Source organism: Camelus ferus, chromosome 26, assembly GCF_009834535.1.
Source record: "Camelus ferus isolate YT-003-E chromosome 26, BCGSAC_Cfer_1.0, whole genome shotgun sequence".
Taxonomy (NCBI): domain Eukaryota; kingdom Metazoa; phylum Chordata; class Mammalia; order Artiodactyla; family Camelidae; genus Camelus; species Camelus ferus.
Window position 1 is genome coordinate 4,689,938 of NC_045721.1, and position 20,306 is coordinate 4,710,243.

Below are 20,306 nucleotides of genomic sequence, written 5' to 3' on the forward strand. Positions count from 1 at the left end.
CCATCTTACTAAAGCAATCTTGAGAAAGAAAAACAGAGCTGAAGGTATCATCATCCCTGACCTCAGGCTGTACTCAAAGCTATAGTAATCAGCATGGTATGGGCATAAAGACAGATACATAGATCAATGGGTCAGAATAGAGCCCAGAAATAAACCTACACACTTATGATCAATTAATCTATGACAAAGGAGGCAAGAATATACAATGGAGAAAAGACAATCTCTTCAATAAGTGGTGCTGGGAAAACTAGACAGCTACCTGTAAAAGAAGGAAATTAGAACATTTTCTCACACTATATACAAAAATAAACTCAAAATAAATTAAAGACCTAAATGTAACCCTGGATACCATAAAACTCCTAGTAGAAAACACTGGTAGAATGCTCTTTGATACAAAATTATAGCAATATTTTTTGGGGCTCTCTGTTCTAAAGCAAAGGAAACAAAAGCAAAAATAAACAAATGGGACATAATAAAATTTAAAAGCTTTTGCACAACAAAGGAAACCATTGACAAAACGAAAAGACGACCAACTGAATGGGAGAAATTATTTGCAAATGGTATGACCAATAAGGGGTTACTATCCACATATATAAACAGCTCATACACCAACATCAAGAAAAACCAAACTACCTGATTAAAAAATGAGAAGACCTGAAAAGACATTTCTCCAAAAAAAGTCATACAGATGGCCAACTGGTACATGAAAGGAAGCTCAGCATCATTCATCATCAGAGAAAAGAAAGTCACAACAGTGAAAGATCACCTCACACCTGTCAGAATGGCTGTATCAAAAAGAGCACACATAACAGATGATGACAAGGATGTGGAGAAAAGGGAACCTTTATACACTGTGGGTGGGAACGCAAATTGATGCAGCCACTGTGGAAAACAATAGAGGCTCCGCAAAAAACTAAAAATAGAACTACCACGTGATCCAGCAATCTCACTCCTGGGTATTTTTTCAAACAAATCAAAAACACTAACTTGAAAAGATACAGGCAGCCTAATGTTCCTAGCACCGTTATTTACAATAGCCAAGGTACGGATGAAAACTAAGTGTCCCATAACCAAATGAATGGATAAAGAAGGCGTGGAATGTTACTCAGCCATACAAAAAGGGAATGAAATTCCACAATTTGCGACAACATGGATGGGCCTGGAGGGTATTATGCGAAGTGAAATAAGTCAGACAGAGAAAGACAAGTACCATGGGATCTCACTCATACATGGACTCCAAAGAATAAAACGAAGGAATTATTTTTTAGACTACCATTTTGACCATTTTCAGGGCAAGATTTCCTTCAGTTCCCAATCACACAATTACTTGTAACAATAAGTATTCCATACGTATTTTACACAAATCTGGCTGGGGTGTTAGTCAGAGGTTGGCTTTCTGATGCCCCTTATTTAGGCTGAGGAAAGACGTTTTAGCCAGCCTCTTCCACAATCTTTTAACTGAGGCCAGGTCCCTGTTATACACCACCAAATAAGACTCAAGATTATCAATTAATCGGGAGATCTGAGAACCAGGAAAGACTCATCCAAATTCAGCGGGACTTGCTGAAGAGGTGGACGGGCCTAAGAGGTCCTTGCTGGCACTGAGGTTCTGAATCCCAGTACAGTTCAGGTAAAGGAGAGAAGTCAGCTCTGTGCTTTCATGGTCACCAAAACAGCTGACTGGAAAAAAAGCACATACATCTTACCAAAATTCATCAAACTGCACATCTGAAATGTGTATAGTTTACTGTATAAGAATTATACAATAAAGGTGTTAAAAAAGAACAAATTAATTTTTTAAAAAAGTACAAGATGAGAGCTGTGAGGTTTCAGTTTTATTTGGGGGCTTACTGAGGGCTATAGCCTGGGAGACAGCCTCTCCAGAGGAACTGCTCTAAAGAGGGAGAGGGGAGGCTAGCATGTACATGACTTGGGTGAAGGAGAACATGCAATCAGGGGCACATCTGGGTAGAAGGTTGCTGCTGGTCACAAGTCACAGATATCTCCATTCATGATTCTAGTGCTTTTCTAAGTATGGGGAGAATCTAGGCTGATAAAAAAATTTCTCCTGAAAATATAACTACTATCTAAGGGCTCATTTTGCCTGTTTTCCCAGACCACGAAGTATCCTATCCTGATCTTCCTTTCGGGGTGTATCATATGTCAGCGACTGCAGGGGCTAATGACTTGCTTCTTGTAGAACTGAGTGGCAAGCGACATTCCTACCTAGACATCAGGCCCCTCATCCTGGGGCTAGATGACTAAGTTCTCCTTGGCAGATGCACGGGGCACTGTTCCAGGATAGTTTCTCAAAGCCTATTGTGCAGCTCACAGAACACCTGCAAGGCAATCACCTGGAAATATTTTTAAAACTACAGTTTTCGGGGGGGGGGGGGAAGGTATAGCTCAGTGGCAGAGCGCACACCTAGCAAACACAAGGTCCTGGGTTCAATCCTCAGTACCTCCATTAAAAATAGGTGAATAAATAAAAACCCAATTACCTCCCGCCCCAAAATAAAATAAATGATTTAAAAAAAAAAGTTTTCAGAGCCTTAATTCTAGATCTGACAGCTACAGAGCTGCATTCAACAGCACCGCACATGCTGCCTGAAAACCACTGTCACATGGTCCATAATTTTTTCTACATTGCCTTGACTTCTGCTGCTCCTTTCCCCTCCTCTCCAACCCCCTTCCCCGAGTCAGGCACCAACCTCCTTGCTTCTTTCTGTGCACTACCCCCACCCCTCCCCACACCCCCCCATAAATGGCCAAAGGCTCCTTATGAGGCAATCTCTCTATCCTTGACCCCTTCCTTTGCATGGTGAGTGATGGCTTTTTTATCTCCCAGTGATGAAACACAGCCTTCGGCTGGAGGCATTTAAGACACAGAACACAGTCTGGCCGTGGCTGCAGGACCCAGAGGCCAACTCTGACGAGCTCAGGAAGGACAGGAGCAGTCAGTCACCCTCAAGAGCAGAGGCCACAGCAGCAGCAGCACCAGCCTCCGCGTCTGCCCCGACTGCCAGGAGACGATGCTCCTCGCCACATTTAAGCTGTGTGCCGGCAGCTCCTACAGACATGTGCGGAACATGAAGGGTGAGCTCCCGGGGAGGCGGCATTGGGGGACCGGGAGCTCGCAGGCAATGTTTAGTGGGGAAAGTACGGGACTGGGAAGCAGGCCACTCAGGATCTGGTCCCAGCTGTGCCTCTTACTTAGCCTTCCCTTGCGGGCCTCGATTTCCCCCTAACTGAAGAACTGAGCTGGATACTCAGGTGCCCGTGTGTGTCCCTTCCAGATTTGGTCATTTCTGGTCTCCCCTCCAGGGCTCCTAGCTGTCTTGAATTCTCTCTGACTTTGCCTTTGTCTAAGATTGGTACTGAGGGTACCAGGAAAGTCCGAGCCGCAGTGGCAGAGGTGGGAGTAAGCCTGACGCCAACTGGCAGTACTGGCAAGCCCGAGACAGGGGTAGGGAAGAGAAAGGGAAAAGAAAAAGAAAGGGGAGAGACAGCAGGAGAGAATGTAGGTGGGTGAGGCGGGGAGTCCTGTTTCCATCCTACAGTCAGGAGGCAGAAACCAGGTGCTGAAGGACCCACGGTCATTTGAGTCAATCCCCTGCCATCAGTGAAAGGCATACAATCTAATGACAAGTCCTTTCCAATGACAGTGGGTTGAACTAGCTACTGTTTGGATGGAAACCATGCTTGGAAGACCTGTACCCAGCAGTGGGGCTGTTCTCACTAGATCAGCAAGACTGCCCCGGCGCACTGAGCAGTCACTCAGCAAAGGCCCCTTGCTGCGGGCAGCCGCACACACCTCCGGGACCGCGTGCCTAAAAGGCTTCTGTAGCAGGATGTTTTGTTATTTGAACAAAGCTTCTTTCCAAGAAAGAATTTCAGCAAGTTTGAGTGTGGTCTCTGGCCAGCCCAGGTGAAAGGCAGTGAATTCCAGGCCCTGGAGGCAGCCTGGAGTCAAGGACACAGGACCTGGAGCTGACCTGGCTGTAGTTCAAGTTCCTACTAGAGATCTGTGTTCCTGAGCAAGTCACTTTCTCCCCCAGCCGGTGTCCTCTTCTGTCAAGATGAGGAGGTAGAATGGTCCATCTCTAAGGAGCTCTCCCACTCCTAAGGAATGGCTCCCTTCCCTTCCCTGCAGGGCTGAGGCACCAAGCTGTGCTGGCCATCGGCCAGGAGCTGAACTGGAGGGCACTGGGGGGCCCGACCCCAGGAGCGTGGATTAACCAGGTTCGGCGCCGTGGCTCTCTGCTTGGTAAGTGCAGAGGCTTCTGGGCTTCTGCCAGCAGCAGGAGGCTCCCGGCTACAAATGCGCCTGTGGCTCTGGTCTTCCCCCTCCCCTGTGCTACCCCCCCCACCCCCTCCGCTGCCCGGCTCTCCTCACTCTGAGAGGATGGGGATGGAGTTCTTCAGGGCCACGTCCCCTCCTCTCACCTGGGTCTAACTGGACCTGCAGGCTGGACCCTATGGCTTTGGTCTTGGCTCTTCAGAGGAAAGAGCAGGTCCAGAGATCAAAGGGGTGAGAGCCGGTGGGAGGCCAGGAAGCTCAGTCTTTCCTTGGCTGTGTATCCAGGTTCTCAGCTGGAGGACACACTCTACAGCGACCAAGAACTGGCCTATATCCAGCAGGGAGAGGAGGCCATGCAGAGGGCCCTGGGCATCCTGAGCAACCAGGAAGGTTGGAAGAGGGAGAGCCAGCAGGTAAGGGTGGGTGTGGAGGAAGCCACAGTTCCTCATGGTTCCAATGCCACCCTCAAGGCCAGCTGGGGTCTTTGTTCTTCTCAGAATTCCTGCCTCACGCAGCAGTCACTGGGCAGCAAGCAGTTTTAACTTGAGAATTCTCCTTTTCCCAAGGATATATCCCTAGATAGCCCCTTCCCCCAAAGACATCCTGGAGGCTCGCATGTGAGCCTGAATCCTTATCTACCCTCCACATGCACTGAACACCCGTGCAGACCATGGGACTGGGATTCAGGTGCAGTAGAGGCCTCACCCTCCCTGGGTCAGAAGTTCCAGAGCCAATGTGCAGTGTCTGTGCATAGCCTACCTTCCAGCTGAGCTTGCAGGGGTGATCTGGGCTCACTTGCAATGGGGCTGGATCAGAACACAGGTGGCCTAAGGCCTTCTGGGGTGCTCTGCCCCTGAGCACTGCACCTGTGCCGGGAGCCAGTAACAAGGCATGTGTTCAAGGCCGGTGACTCTGAGACTCCGGTGGCTTTGTCTTTACCAAAAGCTCTGGTGCTGCCACTGGCCAAAGTTTAAGGAAGATCTTTCCTTCTCCAAGTTCTCAGAGTTAAAAGACTCCGAATTTGGGAGTCAGGAAATCTGGGATCTAGGCCCAGCAATGCTCTTAGCTAAGGGTCTCTGGGCATCTCACTGACCTTCTCTGGCTCGACATCCTTGGGTGTAAAATGAGGTATTGGACTAGGAAAAGAAAATCTGTGTGAAGCTAGCTGGTTGTAGACACCACATTCCCCACTCCCAGGTTTGTCCCGCTAGGATCTTTGAGCTTCTGCAGTAAGGACCTACCCACCCCCATCAACATTTACCCCCAAGAAACAAGGGTCCAGGGACCAGTTTCCCTCCCCAGTCTGCAGATACACGAGGCTTGTGGCAGGAAGATGACCTCCTCTACTGTAACCAGAGATAGCTCCACGCTTCTGCAGGCTTAGTTTAGAGTTCTCCGGGCTGTTCCCCTTCTGCCTCGCCTGGCACTGTCCCTGTGCCCTCGGCTGGGAATGTTTGTCTCTAACCTTTACCCAGGGCTCCTCTCTGCCTCCCAACAGGCGAATGGGGATGAAGTGCTGAGTAAAGTGGTCCCAGACGTGGGCAAGGTGTTCCGGCTGGAGGTGGTGGTCGATCAGCCCATGGAGAGGCTTTATGAAGAGCTTGTGGAGCGCATGGAGACCATGGGCGAGTGGAATCCGAATGTCAAGGAGATCAAGGTGGGGTGGAGATGAGCTGGGGGTGGGTGTGGGAGCGCCTCGGCCCCAGCCTGGCTGAGTAGTGACTCTGGTTCCTCGTGGCCTGGCAGGTCCTGCAGAAGATTGGGAAAGACACAGTCATCACCCATGAGCTGGCCGCAGAGGCAGCAGGAAACCTCGTGGGGCCCCGAGACTTTGTGAGTGTGCGCTGTACCAAGCGCCGGGGCTCCATGTGTGTGCTGGCTGGCATGGCCACGCGCTTCGAGGAGATGCCTGAGCAGAAGGGTGTTATCAGGTAATACTGGCAGCAGCCTCAAAAGCTCTTTTAACATGGGTTGGGGACATGCACCTACCAAATGTGTGATGAACCCGATTCCAAGAAACCAATCCTTGGTCCCATCTACTCCCAGCATCCTTCCGTGGAGGAAGTGTCCTACCTTCCTTAGCAGAGGAAGACAAGATTGCCCATACAATCTTTATAGCCATTTTGTCCTGACCTTCCCAGAAAGTTTAAGAACCCTAGTAATTTTCTAAAACAATATACAGGGCTGAGATTTAGCTGTTCAGGTATGACCAAAATGTTGACTAAAATAGAATCCGTACCTCTTAGAATACAGCTGCTACTTGAGTTTTCCAGGGGTCCCAGTCACCACCCTGGACCCTTTCTCGACCTCCCCATCATCTGGCAAATAAAAGGCACCACAGGAGGCCTCCAGGTTCCAGCTCCAACTAGCATTTGTTCTGAGGAGCTGGTAACCACGCCAACTGCTAAATCTCACCCTTGGCAAAGGACTTCTCTGATGAGATTTGGGAAGGATGAGGTACTTAAGGAGTGTGGCTGGTAGAACTAGTCAGCGTTAAGAGAACCCTGACTTGTCCTCCTGACCCGACTTGTCTTCATCCGGCAGAGCTGAGCACGGCCCCACCTGCATGGTGCTGCATCCTCTGGCTGGAAGCCCCTCAAAGACCAAACTCACCTGGCTGCTCAGCATTGACCTCAAGGTGAGGGGCACGGGAGGTGGCTCTGGGGAGGTGGTGGTGAGAAAAATACACTCTTAACCTCTCCCACATCATCCCACAGGGAACAGGACCCTGATCAGTTGCAAGGGTGTACCTATAATCAGAGCCAGAAGGCCAAGCCTAGGCAACCCACAACGCTGGGGGTAGGGCATGGCGGTGTCTAAAGGGGGACATCACCTGCAAGATGGCCAAATTTTTCTAACTTCACCTCTAGGGATGGCTTCCAAAGACTATCATCAACCAGGTCCTATCGCAGACCCAGGTGGATTTTGCCAACCACCTGCGCAAGCGTCTAGAGTCCAGCTCTGCTCTTGAAGCCAGGTGTTGAAGACCAGACAGCTATCTCCGGCTCAGCTGGCGTGCAGGCCCATTGGGAGGTCCCTGCTGGAAGCCCCCAAGTCTGTGCAAGATCTTCACCTGGGGCCTGCAGGATGGGGTAGTGGTATGTTTTGAATGATACTAGAACTCAGATCAGTAACAGTACCAAGAAAATGGGGACAAGGCTCTTCTAACTTCATTCACTGATTGGCTCTAAAATGAAGGTTAAGGGTCCCAAAGTATCTGTAGAACTTTCTTCCGAGCCCTTACATAGTTACCTAAAAACATCTCAAAAATGCTACCAGCTGACACAGGGTGCAGAGGGTGTAAAACACAGGGATCGGGACGTCAGACATGAAGGGCTCAAGAGCTCCATTCCTGTGGGCAGGGTGTGCGGACCCAGCAGGCCTTACACAGGGCTCCCAGCAACCCCCTGCTCCTCCGCCAAGTGGGTAGAGAGCCGCACCAAAGAACAAGCAGGTGCCTTCGAGAAATTTCACCCAAGTTATCTTAGTGAAAAAATACAGAACTAATTAAAAACTATTAGAATGGTTTCCCTGCTTCTTCCATGAGCAGCAGCCAGAATAAAGAATCATAACTAACATAAAAACTTCAGTGTGTACCAGTTTTTAAATTCTACTCTTAAAAATCCATTCTAATAAACTGTAACTTCATGCTAGAGGAGTCGTGGGAAAAGATTGCTTAATTCGTTAAACTAAATTTCCTACCTCAAAGGGAAAACTAGAGGACTTAGGTCATTCAATTTTGTAGGACCTGTTAACATTAATCTTTCCTAAAAATTTAATTTACACAATAAGCACAAGCCTAAACTGGTTCTTAAAAGAACTATGGCTGAAAGCTGATTAATGGGCATTGGAAGACGATTATGACCAAAGATTTTTATTCACCTAATTAAAAGGACAGGACCAAAGATGACCAAAGATGAATGGTACTACTAAGACAAAGTTAAATGAAATCAAATTTTATTACTTTCCCACTAGTGACTGTTTAGACCTAAAATGGGAACTGAAACTTTAGTTCACAGTCAATTGTATCACCTCTCAGTCTGACTTGGGGCTGCCAATTTATCTGCTTAAACAGGTCAATGTTTACTATTTTGAGGAGACAGTTTGGAAGACAGGGTAATATGGTGATAAAATCCTTTCCCTAAAATGGGCTTCTGTCGTGAGCGGCCCACGCAGGGCAGCTCAATTGCTCTGCGTGCGGAATCAACATCAAGAGATTGCGGAAGCATAATTTTTTGGTACCTGGGGAGCTGGTGATCGTTGGTCCTGGAGCCCCCCCCACCCCAAAAACAAAAAACAAATCCTTTCCCAGGATTCAGAGAATATGCTTTAAAAATATACACCGAGAGGGAGTTATTTGGCTACAATCTCTAAGTAGGAGGAAAACCCAGCCATTACCACTTGAAGCTTTTCCATGCTAGTGCTAACAGCATGGATGATTTAGACCATTTGTAATCAGAGCTCTAGCTTATTTATTAAACAAATTAGCAGTGGCAGAAGTGATGGTATTTATTGAGGTACTGAAATTTTACAACTGATAGAGGTATTTATTATTATTTATTCTGATTATTCCTTAGTAGTCTATTTTGGGTATAGATGAAATGTTGATCCAGCCAGGGGCTTCAGAGTGAGGGGATAACTGTAGAAATACATGTAGAACAGAATCATCATCCACACCCACCTAAGAAGAAGTGGAAGATGTGCAGAGCAACATATACTCTGGTTTCAAGAGAACACATGGACAATAAAGAAATGGGCTTTCAACACACACCATGGCTTTTGAGTTCAATTATAATCTGCCTTTTTCAAATATGCAACTGTGTCTTTGAGATGCCTGGGGAGACACTTTCTCACCTGTTTAACTCTACAGTGGAATAAAATGAGTTGTCAGTGATGATCTGTGTACAGGAACCATTCTATGTAGGTCTACATGAAGAGTAGGTATTCTGAGCCCTTCAAATGAAACTTATCCAAACACACACACAGAATATGAAGTGTCAACAGGCAAAAATCATTACTTCTGGAATCTCTGATTTATGAAAGCGGAATGTACAAAATCCTAATCTTACTTAAATGGAGAGTGAGTGTACAACTTATATATGTGGTAATGTACATTACAAAGAATTTACCCCCAGTTTCCTCTAAGTAACACCACCCTCATTTACTCAAGTTCTTCAAACTCTGAGGATCCAGAAGCTTTATGACCAAGAACAGCCACGAATAAACAGACCCCAGCCTGCGATCAGACTGATTCTGTGGGGTTTCCTATTAAGAGAGTTGAGACAGCCAAAACAAAGAGCCTGGGTGATTCACTAAGAGACAAATACATCAGTCAAAGCTTTTGTGTTAAGATACCAATAGTCACTTGAAATTTGGGAGATTTATTAAACAGGAATCATATGTGGTGATTCATAGCAATATATTCCCTACCTGGTGGTGAGCCACTCTCCCATCACCTGCTACACTCGGAGAAGTCTGGAGCAATCCTGGGAGGACGGCACTGCGACTGATGGATTCAAGGGGGCCAGGGAGGGGAAGGCATAGCTCAGTGGTAGAGCACGTGCTTAGCACGTACAAGGTCCTGGGTTCAATCCCCAGCACCTCCATTAAAAAATTAATTAAAACCTAATTACCTACCCCCACCCCAAAACAAACAACAACAAAAAAGATCCATTTGTTGAGGGGAGGGTACAGCTCAGTGGTAGAGCTGGTGCTTAGCATACTGGGTTCAACCCCCAGTAACTTCATTAAATAAATAAGCAAATAAACAAAACTAACTACCTTCTTCCCCAAAACAAAAAAACAGTACCCAACAGAGGGGGCCAGGGAAACACTGAGGGATCCCAGGGGAAGGCCCATTCTTACATTCCAGTTTTTAGTCTTCTGAAAACTGCCCTATAATCGTCAGCGACTACAAAGAAAGATATGCATGGCAGGAAGAGAACCTGCACTGACCAACATGCAGGCTCATCGGAAGGAGCTGGAGGGGACCATTAACCCTTTTAAACCCCTGCTCACGGTCCTGAGTCCAGCTTTCCCAGGATGGAGGGGGTGGCTGAGAGTCTGGAGAGAATGAAGCAATGGGTGAGGGGTTGACACAGAAACCTGTCTCTTTCCTCCAACGCTGGCGCCCCTTCCTCAGAATGCCCACCTTTCTGACACGGTCACCACGTGGACCCCAACCTGAAAGGGAAGCAAAGTGCCACACACACCGGAAGACAAGTTTTATTTGGGAGGAGTTTCTAATTGTTAAAGCTGCAAGCGAGTGCCTTTCACAATTACAGTCCTACAGACCTAGCAGTTTCGGGGAGCCCAGTGTGCAAAATCGTATCCCAACATTAATAATAAAAACACACCCACACGAAAGAGCTTTTAGATGGGTCTGGAATGTACAGCCACTGATTTCAGCTGTTCTCGCTTCCTCGGGAACCAGGTGGGACGGAGGCAACGCCCACCGGAGGAAACGTCTCTGTATGAGTTAGCTACTTGGATGAGACTACCCACTCCTTACAAAGCACAGGAAGATAACAGGGCTCGGCTGGTGGGGTACATGGCACAGCCCCGGTTTCACAGGGAGCTCCTGGGGCCCTGGGGTCAGCAGCTGCTGGGATATGGCACACAAAGTAAAAGCCTTCGGTCACAGACGGGAGAGCGTGTCCAAGGGCAGGCGTCACACCTGGCCCCACCATTCATTTGCTACCGCAGAGCCTGTTCCGCGGTAGCTCCGGGAAAATGTTTGCGACAGTTAAAAGAACAAAACCAAACCCCCCTCGTAGTATTCCCCAGAAAGTCCATGTCTGCCAAGAAAAAAGGACGTGGTCAGGGTTCCCACGGGGGACTCCGCCTCCCGTCCACTTCCGTTTCCACGTGATATAAGACATCAGCCAGAGTGTGCTCGACCACCGCGCCCCAGCCCATGTCACTCATCTGCGGGGGGAACAGGGAACGGAGAAACGAGGTGAGATGAGTAAGTGCAGCAAGAAGCAACAGAGACTTGGGGGGGAGGGGTGGTAGCGTGCAGACATGGTCAATGTTACTCACGGGGCGGTAAGTGAGATCCTTTGGCGGGTACTTGAAGCACGGTCCAAAGTTAATGGAGACCTAGGATAAATTCAATCCAGGCAGACACGAAGAAACAGAAGAAGAAAGTAGTGAAAAACTTAAAATGTGACAAGGGAAATTTTTCTCTCTAAATGGAGCTGTGATCTTCAGGGTATAACTGGAAAAAACAACATATATTAATATTGCCAAAAGTGGGCAATACCCTATATCCACCTGGTATCAGGTAAATAAAACAGACCTGTGTTGATTTCTGTTTATAACCTAAGGATTTCTTTGTATCACTTCAGTGGCAGCTACTGACAGCATGGAAGGACATGGAGGTCTCCAGGCACTGCCTTTTCAAATTAAGTTTTTTCTTTAAACTAAGAGGCTCTAATAATATTCCTCTTCATGCTGGATCATATTTTTTAAAAAAGAAAATCAATATAAGTAAGTTACTAATGGTCGGTTAGCATGGCATGTAACATCAAATTGCTTTGTGTCCGTATATACTTTACATCCTTTGCACTGAACAGTAACATTTACCACAGTAACCTCCAAAGGAAAAGTATGTGTTACAATCATTCCATGACCTTTATTTATCCAAGCAAATTCTTGGTGAAGCACCCACGTGTTTCTGGGAAAGACAGTAAAAGCAGGAGCACATTCTCATCTCACTCGCAGGCTTTTCAGATTTCTTTCTGAAAGCTGATCAGTGGCTCTTTCCCCGCAACCATTCCTCTCTCTCCGTCAAGTCCTGCTCATGGGAGGAACAGATGATTAATACGTACCGTGCAGCTCTTGTAGAGCGAGATGGCCGGAAAGTAAACCCCCTCAAAAATATCTTTGTAAGCCACACCTTGATTGACACCGTTTTTATAAAAAATTATCTGAAACAAAAACCACAGTTTGACTTCAGAATTTAGATCAAAAAAGAATGAAGCTGGAGAATCCTTTATCACCAGTCTGGTGACAGGACTGCTAAAGAATTCGAAGAACAGCACACAGCTTGTAACAGGCATGCCTGACATTCATGTAATACCTCGGATTTTTCAGTCTGTCTACGTACTCTATTCCAGTTGGTCCTCAGGAATTTCTGAATTCCTCTGCTACTGATACCAAACGGTTCTACCTTCTATTATTCATTACATTGCATTTATAAAAAGTAATTGGTCCGGGGAGGATATAGCTTAACTGGTAGCGTGCATGCCTAGCATGCACAAGGTCCTGGGTTCAATCCCCGCTACCTCCTCTAAAAATAAATAAGTGAACCTAATACCCACCCCACCCCCAAAAAAGAACTGGGAAAAAAAAAAAAAGTAATCGGCCGTTTCCACTGACCCCTTGGAACTAGACTCTTCTGAGCTTATTTATTTATCTGTCCCCCTTCCCTGGCCTCAGGGTCTTACTTCAGCGTTTCTACTTTGAAAATCTTGTAGGACCTCCTGTCAAAGTCTCTGAATTCTCATTTCTTTGTCCTTTCTCTCTTGAAACCATCCTGAACATTCTCCCTTCACCCTACAAATGGACTTCAGAAAAGGCTACTTTTTCTGAAGGAAATTTCTCTGCCTCTTCTCCCAGCAAGCGCTATCTTCTGCCTGGCTGTATTTTCTGGCTGTATCATCCTTAGAGCGATTAACTGTTTCCCTCTACTATTTTTTCCCTAGAAACAACTGGAACCCTGGTTTACTTCTCCCATATCCACTTCTATTACTGTCGCAGGTGGCTTCACAGTTTTCTTATGGAAAAAAATGTTTCCAGCTCAGAGCTGCCTTCCTCCCCGCCTCCGTCTGCTTGTGGCCCCAGTGGCCGGTGCAGAGGTACCAGCCCTTCTTTGATTGTGCTGTGACCTTGGGCAGACATGTTCCCAGCCACCCTGGAGAAAGGACAGAGGGAAAGTTCTCGAAGACACTGAAGGAGCCTTCAAGCTCCTGCCACCCCGGGGTCACCCAGCGAGGCCAAGCCTCTCCTCCTCCAGGGTTCCTCCCTTTGACTTGACTTCTCCTCTGATAAGGAATAAGCATCTCGGACTTGCTTCCTCACCTGCTCACAGACATTCTTATTCGACCGCTGTTTTATATCCTTTTCTCTAAGAACCCAGGTCACCCCTCCCCTGGCAGCAGCAGGCACCCCAGAAAGGGCCAAACACAGCAGGCAGGAGAGCGCACTGGCTCTGTGCTGCGTCAGTGGATACCCCTTCGCCCCCCGTGAGCCTCAATGTCCTCTCTTCTATAATAAGGGGGTTGGGCCCCGTCTTCAGAGTCTTCTGATTCTGACATTTTGCTGCCCGTGACTCACCTCGCTATGGGGAGTCTGCTTTAGGCTCTTCTCTGCTTTATCCACAAAGTCTTTTTCCTCAAAATACAAATAACTCTTGAACTTTATCAAAGCCTTGAAAACCAAGAGAGAATGAAAGAAAAGGAACATTAAAGCATTAGCTACATCATCATGAAATTTTTAAAAAAGCCAGATTCACACAAATAGCACTGAGTCCTTATGTTCTGAACAGAAGTTAAAAATCTTTGCAGAATCAGCTTTGTTAGACTGTGAACTATGCGCTTCTTAAAAATTACCAGATGGCACAGGTTTGTTACACATTTTCACAAAAGGCCCTTACTAAGATTTTGAGGGCATTTCCCTCCTAGTTTCGTACCGGTTTCCCCCCAGGTGGTCTTGGGGTCACTCCTTTCTTATTGGTTCCCAACAGTCTAAGTAACTATTCACTCTCAGATAAATATACGGCATTTAAAAAAATGTTTGAATTTCCTTGCACATACGTATATTAAGTATGGTGAGAAAAAGCTCAAACGCTATACGAGAACACTGAATTGAAGAGAATCTCTTCCCCTCTCACCATGTCCCTCAATACTCAGTTTCCTGTAGCCAAACGCAATTGCAGTTCCAGTGTCCTATTATCTTTCTACGAAGTCTAGGCCTATGTTAATATTGTCAAAAAAAACCAATTAAGACCACACCAGGCAAAAACACAAAAAAAAGCAAAAAAGGGCATAGAAATGATAACATACTATATATTGTTTTGCATCTTGCCTTTTTCATTCAATGATATATATATACTAAGGTCATTTTGTATCAGTTTAGAGGTAGCTTTTGAACAGATCCATAGCATTGTTTTATGGACATATTAGTTGCTCATTTAAATTAAAAACAAATTATTATAAGTAAAAATAAATAATTTTACACTCATACAGTATCCTCAAGGTAAGTGCAGACCTCTGTGTATGGTACAACCAGGAATTCATGTGGTTTAAGGTTCTCGGTGGCAGGAGGGGTGATGGCAGTCAACACTGATACCACTAATAATACATCGTGGTCTGACTGCTGATTACCAGAACAAGCTCAGAGAACAGACCCTACCTGACTTAATGACTTACCCTAAAGCTACAGTCATCAGGGCAGTGTGGTGCTGGCGTAAGTAAGCATCAACAAATATGTCAATTGAACAGAGCGCCCAGGACCAGACCTCCACTTACAGTTATTTGATTTTCACAAAATGGTGCTAGAGTAAATGAGTAACCACACGGAAAAAAAATTAACCTTAACCCCTATTCCACATCATACACAAAAGTTAATTCAAGGTGGATCAAAAACTTAAAATGTAAAAGCTAAAACCATGTTTCCCAAGAAGACATGGAAGAGTATCTTTATGACTTGGAGGGAGGCAGAGATTAATTCACAGAAAGCAACAGACTTGTAAAAGAGAAATCTGAGAAGGGGGTATAGCTCAATGGTAGGGTGTGTGCTTAGCATGCATAAGATCCTGGGTTCAACCCCCAGTACCTCCATTAAAATAAGTGAACCTAATTACCTCCCCCCCAAACAAAAACAAACAAAAAACCAAACATAAAAATCTGAGCTAGATTTCATAAAAATTAAATTCTTCAGTTCACCAGAAGACACCATAAGAAAATGAACAGGCAAATCAGAGTAGGAGAAAAATATTTTTTAAAAAGTCAATTCCAACAAAGGTCTATAATCCAGAATATATGAAGAACAACAACTCATTAAAAATAACAACACAATTTTTTAAAAAGGCAAAATATTTGAATAGAAACTTCACAAAAGACTGATGAGTAGCCAATAACCATATGAAAAACTGCTCAATATCATTAGTCATCAAAGAATGCTAATTTAAACCAAACGAGACACTACTGCACACCCACCAAAAAGGCTAAAATTAAGCTGACAGACAACAAATGCTGGCAAGGACATGGAGCAACCAAAATTGTCATACACTGTTAGTGCGAATAGAGAGTCCACCAATTTCCTATAAAACTAAATGTACACTGACCCAGCAATTCCACTTCTAGGCAATGACTAAAAATAAATAAAAACAGGGGAGGCTGGGGGAGGGGGTATAGCCCAAGTGGTAGAGCATATGCTTATCAAGCACAAGGTCCTGGGTTTGATCCCCAGTACCTCCTCCAAAAATTAAAATAAATAAAATAAATGAGTAACTCCCCCCTCCATAAAGGTCAAAAAAATAGTCTCAATCACCTTAAAAAAAAAAAAAAAGCACATTGACAAAAAGATCTGTACAAGACTATTCATAGCAACTTTATAATAACCCCAAACTTGAAATGGCCCAAGTGTCCATCAATAGGAAAATGGATAAGCACACTGTGGTGACATACAATGGAAACTACCCTGCAGTATAAAAGAACAAACTACAGATTCGTGTAAGAACATGGAAGAATCTCGAAAGCGTTATGCTGAACAATAAAAGCCACGAACAAAAGACTGCACACTGCATGGTTCCATTCATACGAGTTCAAGAACAAGCAAGACTAATGGAATAGAATTATGATGGGGGAAAGAAATTCAAACCAGTGGCTGCCTCACTGAGGGTGGGAGCTGGGAATGACTGGGAAGAGTATGAGCGAACTTCCTGGGATGTAAGATTCTACGTCTCCACAGGGGTTTGGGTCAAATGCCAAACTCAAGTGAGCGTACACTTAAAATGTGTATGTTTCATTTTATGTAAAATTTGTACATTGTATTATGTAAATTTTATATCAAAAGAAAAAAATAAACAAAAGTTCAACTCTATTTAATGATACGGATCCTGAAGCACTTGTGGGGAGTGGGGTGGGGAGGGCTGTACTGACAGCTGCAGCATTCTCCTAAGTGCATTAACAAAGATGGATGGATGAGTGGGTGGGCGGGTGGAGGAATGAACGGGTAACATTAATGGCAGAATCTAGGTGATGGGTATTTGGACACCGACTTTTAACTTCTTTCAACTCTGTTATGTCTCAAAATTTTCATAAAGAAATGTTGGGGAAAGCTGTGAAAGATGAGTCAGCCTCACAAGAGAACACACAGCTGCAGGCACTGGCTGCCACAGGTCTTCAAGCTCAGTCATCTCTGGGGAGGACAGACTCACCTTATCTTTGTAGGTATCAGGCAGTGACTTGGCTGTCTCTGTGTCTTCAGGCAGATTGATATAAAATCCCAAGACGTCTCCCTGCCCATAGCCAGATGAGTAATGTTTGCCGATGGACTGGTGGAACTTGGTTCCCTTTTTGCTTCGCCAAGAATAGCTAAATTTATCATAGCCTAAGGGAGCTTGAAGGTTACCTGTCCCAATAAAAACATACACAGGCAGTCAGGATGCAAGTCACCCCTGGTTCGCTAAAGGAAAAGATCCTACTCTTTCTTTGGTTTGTTTTTACCAATTTTGTAAAAGTGCTAACAAACTACTTCTCACAAGCAAAGAATTATAAAAATATTCCCAGGAATTACAAACCACAAAATTCAATTCAGGAATTGAATTTTATGCCCACAATCCAGTAACCTCAGAAGTTGTGAAGCTTAGCCAGCTGGTTTATACCTCTCTCCCCACTGTCCATTATTATAGCCCCAGCTTACCTAATGGCTGGGACCAACCCAGCCTGGCAGCAGTGTCCGGCGGCATCTCATCCACAGTGATTTCAAAGTACCAGGCACCTTTCCGAACCCCGTGAGAAGCCCGAACCATAGAGTAGCCCTTCTCTCCAACCACAGTCAGCCGGTCATCAGAGATCTTTAACTGGGGAGCTGCAGTGATGGGGATTAAAACAAAGGCCTGAAAATTCTCTGAATACTTGGAGACAACTGCCACAGAAAGACGAGTCTCCTGCCTGCCACTAAAACTAAATAAAAAGTTGGTATATCAGGTGAGGAATTTGAAATATTCACTCAGGAGTTGAAAAGTCTCAACATAAGATATAAACGGAGAAGGAAAGAGGGGAAAAAAAGGAAGAATGCCATCAGGTAATCAGTTTTTATTAAATGTGATTATTTAAGATGGAAGGTTAAAATTAATTATTCTATTGATTCCCTAAAATATAACTAACTGATTGTAAAGGTTTGGATCCTGATGTGAATTCAACCATCCTTTAGAAGACTTAACTTTATATCCGAAACAATTTCAGACTTTCAAAAATAGTACAGAGTTCTCATGTCTTTCACGAGCTTCCCCAAATATTAACACCATTTATGACCATAATACAGTTATCAAAACCAGAAAATTAACATTGACACAATACTATAAAACTAATCTAGCCAGAAAGGGAAAGAAAAATACCATACGACATCACTTATATGTGGTATCTAAAAAAAAAGACAAACGAGCTTATTTGCAAAACAGAAGCAGACTCTCAGACATAGAGATCTTGTGATTACCAGGGGCCAGGGGTGAGAGGGGATAAACTGGGAGTTAGAGACTTGAAGATACTAACTGATACATATATATAGAATAGATAAACAAGTTCATGCTGTATAATGCAGGGAACTATATTCAATATCTTGTAGTAATTTATGGTGAAAAAGAACATGAAAATGAATATATGTACGTTTATATATGACTGAAGCATTATACTGTACACCAGAAATTGACACAACATTGTAAACTGACTACACTTCAATAAAACATACACACATACACATACAAAAACCCAGCTAGTCTACAGGTCACCTTCAAGTTAAGCCAATTACCTAAATAATATCCTTTGTCTGTTCCAGGATCTAATCCAAGATCCCTGTTTCATCTACCTGCCATGTCTCCTCAGGTCTTTCACGACCGTGACATTTTAAAGGGTGCTGGTCACTCGGTTTGCAGAATGTCCCTCGAGTAGGTTTACCTGGTGCTTCCTCCTGTTTGAGTCACACATATATCCTTGCTCACCTTTCTGGTCCAGCAATCCCACTTCTAGAGTTCTACCTTGAAAATATACCACCAACAATACAAAAACACACATGCCTACAGTCATTCACTGCCTTTGTTTGTGAATGCAAAATCCTAGAAACGCTCTAAATGCCCATATACAGAGTGGTTGAATAAACCATGTATGTTCACAAAACGGTGCATCATGAAGCTAAAAAAAAAAGAAGAAAATGAGGACGATCTCTGAACCAGCATGGAGTAACTGTACGAAGCACAATGCAAGATAATCTACAGTGGGCTGCCCGTCAGGTATGAAAAAAGGAGATAAAAGGAAATACACATGTATCTGCTCACTTGTGCAGGAAGAGACACAGCAAGGATAAAATAGAAACTAAAGAGACTGGTTACATGTAAGGGGTGAGTGGGAAAGGAATGTGGTGGGAGAAAAAGAGGAAACGAGAACAGGGTAGCAGGGATGAGGAAGGAGCAACACTCTGTGTAAACCTTTTTGAACAACAGTAACTCTCAGAACCCCAGTGATGCTGCACATGCCCTTCAAAGACACTCCTGACACACAGATACACCCCCAAAATGTCAGAGAACCCCAAATGGCATGAACACTAACAAATGAACCTGCTGGACTGCAAGTGGAAAACATAATGAAACAGAACCACACTGATAGAGGTGGGGAAGATAGGAACCAAACTAAGTGTCCCGCTGGGACACCGCAAGCCTAGGACAGAAGGAGCTGCACATACATGCCGGGATCCAGTCAGTGCATGTTTCCTGCAGTGGTTAGCAATTCTCAAACTACCTCAAGCTTTGGATTAAACAGAATGTGACTTGTACATCTTTAAACAAAATGTGTATTAAAAAAATGTGTATTATTGAATCTGTTAGAAATGAACAAGTAAGAAAATATATCGTAGATAATTAAGAGTCAGGTTTCTTTCTCACTGCTAGAGAAGGAAGTTACAAATACGGAAAGGTGGAAGGCTGGAACAACTCTATGGTATTTAATTAAAATTCGAGGCATCAGTGTAAACCCAGTATAGGCCTGTGTGAATGTGTCAGTTAACCATGTACATACATCTCCCACCTCAGTCCACTGAGGGAGGCGCCTAGAAGCAACACCCTGTAACAGTGAGCATACCAAACAAACACTTATATCTTCACTTCTAAATACCATTCTCCAAACAAAGGAACCAGGGCTCCTTGGAGAAGTAGCTGATGCTTGGACTGCAGACTGGAAAATATGAGATGAGCCAAAAACATCTTGTGACACCAGAAAGTTAAGGAAAAAAAAGAGATAGGGCTTATCAAAAGGACAAAAGATTCCATTTGCAACAATGCAGATGGACCTGGAGGGCATTCTGCTTAGTAAAACGTCAGTCAGGGAGACACATACTCTATTATTACTTACATGTGGATTCTAAAAAAAAAAAAAATCAAATGAACGTATATAACAAAACAGAAAGAGACACAGATATAGAGAACAGACTAGTGGTCACCAGTGGGGAGAGAGGGAGGGGCAAAAGAGAAGGAGGTGATTAAGAGGTACAAACTACATACAGATGCATGATATAAACTATAAGGATATATTTATTATACAGCACTAGGAAATATAACCATTATTTTGTAGTAACTATAAAAATACCGAATCACTATGTTGTACACCTGAAAATAATATTCTAAGTCAACTATACTTCAATAAAAGAAAACTTAAAAACAACAACAACAACAAAAAAAACAAAAACAAAGAAAACATAAAAACCAACCTAAAGAAGCTCCTAATGGTCA

At 44.5% G+C, this 20,306-nt stretch overlaps 2 protein-coding genes and 2 non-coding genes across 10 annotated transcripts in view; 3 read left to right on the forward strand and 1 right to left on the reverse strand.

Moving 5' to 3' along the window:
- The first annotated feature begins 2,756 nt into the window (after positions 1–2,756).
- On the forward strand, positions 2,757–7,953 carry STAR (steroidogenic acute regulatory protein). The gene is made up of 7 exons (XM_006183353.3): positions 2,757–3,096; positions 4,154–4,267; positions 4,586–4,713; positions 5,799–5,957; positions 6,047–6,231; positions 6,845–6,938; positions 7,171–7,953. Exons 1-7 carry the CDS (start codon positions 3,033–3,035, stop codon positions 7,282–7,284), a joined length of 858 nt encoding a protein of 285 aa, XP_006183415.1. The 5' UTR covers positions 2,757–3,032; the 3' UTR covers positions 7,285–7,953.
- Positions 3,840–20,306, reverse strand: part of ASH2L (ASH2 like, histone lysine methyltransferase complex subunit) — a 30,332-nt gene continuing 13,865 nt past the window's right edge. For 4 of the 7 annotated variants that reach the window (XM_032468777.1, XM_032468778.1, XM_032468776.1 and 1 more), the window contains 8 exons: positions 17,231–17,398; positions 16,746–16,939; positions 13,640–13,732; positions 12,133–12,231; positions 11,342–11,401; positions 10,319–11,227; positions 9,731–9,806; positions 3,840–6,049 (listed from right to left, as the gene is read on the reverse strand). In XM_032468777.1, coding sequence (XP_032324668.1) covers positions 11,120–11,227; positions 11,342–11,401; positions 12,133–12,231; positions 13,640–13,732; positions 16,746–16,939; positions 17,231–17,398 — 722 coding nt within the window. In that variant the 3' untranslated portion in view covers positions 3,840–6,049; positions 9,731–9,806; positions 10,319–11,119. Of the gene's footprint in view, positions 6,050–9,730; positions 9,807–10,318; positions 11,228–11,341; positions 11,402–12,132; positions 12,232–12,253; positions 13,218–13,639; positions 13,733–16,745; positions 16,940–17,230; positions 17,399–20,306 lie in introns of those variants that run through there. The other 3 variants (XM_014558113.2, XM_032468780.1, XM_014558111.2) reach the window with 2 other exon arrangements.
- Positions 8,444–8,579, forward strand: LOC116660117. Its single transcript, XR_004315502.1, has one exon. It is a non-coding gene; the product is annotated as a U11 spliceosomal RNA (small nuclear RNA).
- Positions 15,711–15,783, forward strand: TRNAD-AUC. Its single transcript has one exon. It is a non-coding gene; the product is annotated as a tRNA-Asp (tRNA).

Excerpts from the sequence above, each read along its gene's own strand:
- STAR (XM_006183353.3), top strand. The coding sequence starts at position 3,033 with ATGCTCCTCGCCACATTTAAGCTGTGTGCCGGCAGCTCCTACAGACAT. Across the intron at positions 3,097-4,153 it reads ACATGTGCGGAACATGAAGG|GGCTGAGGCACCAAGCTGTG; the intron begins GTGAGCTCCCGG and ends CCTTCCCTGCAG. Across the intron at positions 5,958-6,046 it reads CGAATGTCAAGGAGATCAAG|GTCCTGCAGAAGATTGGGAA; the intron begins GTGGGGTGGAGA and ends GTGGCCTGGCAG.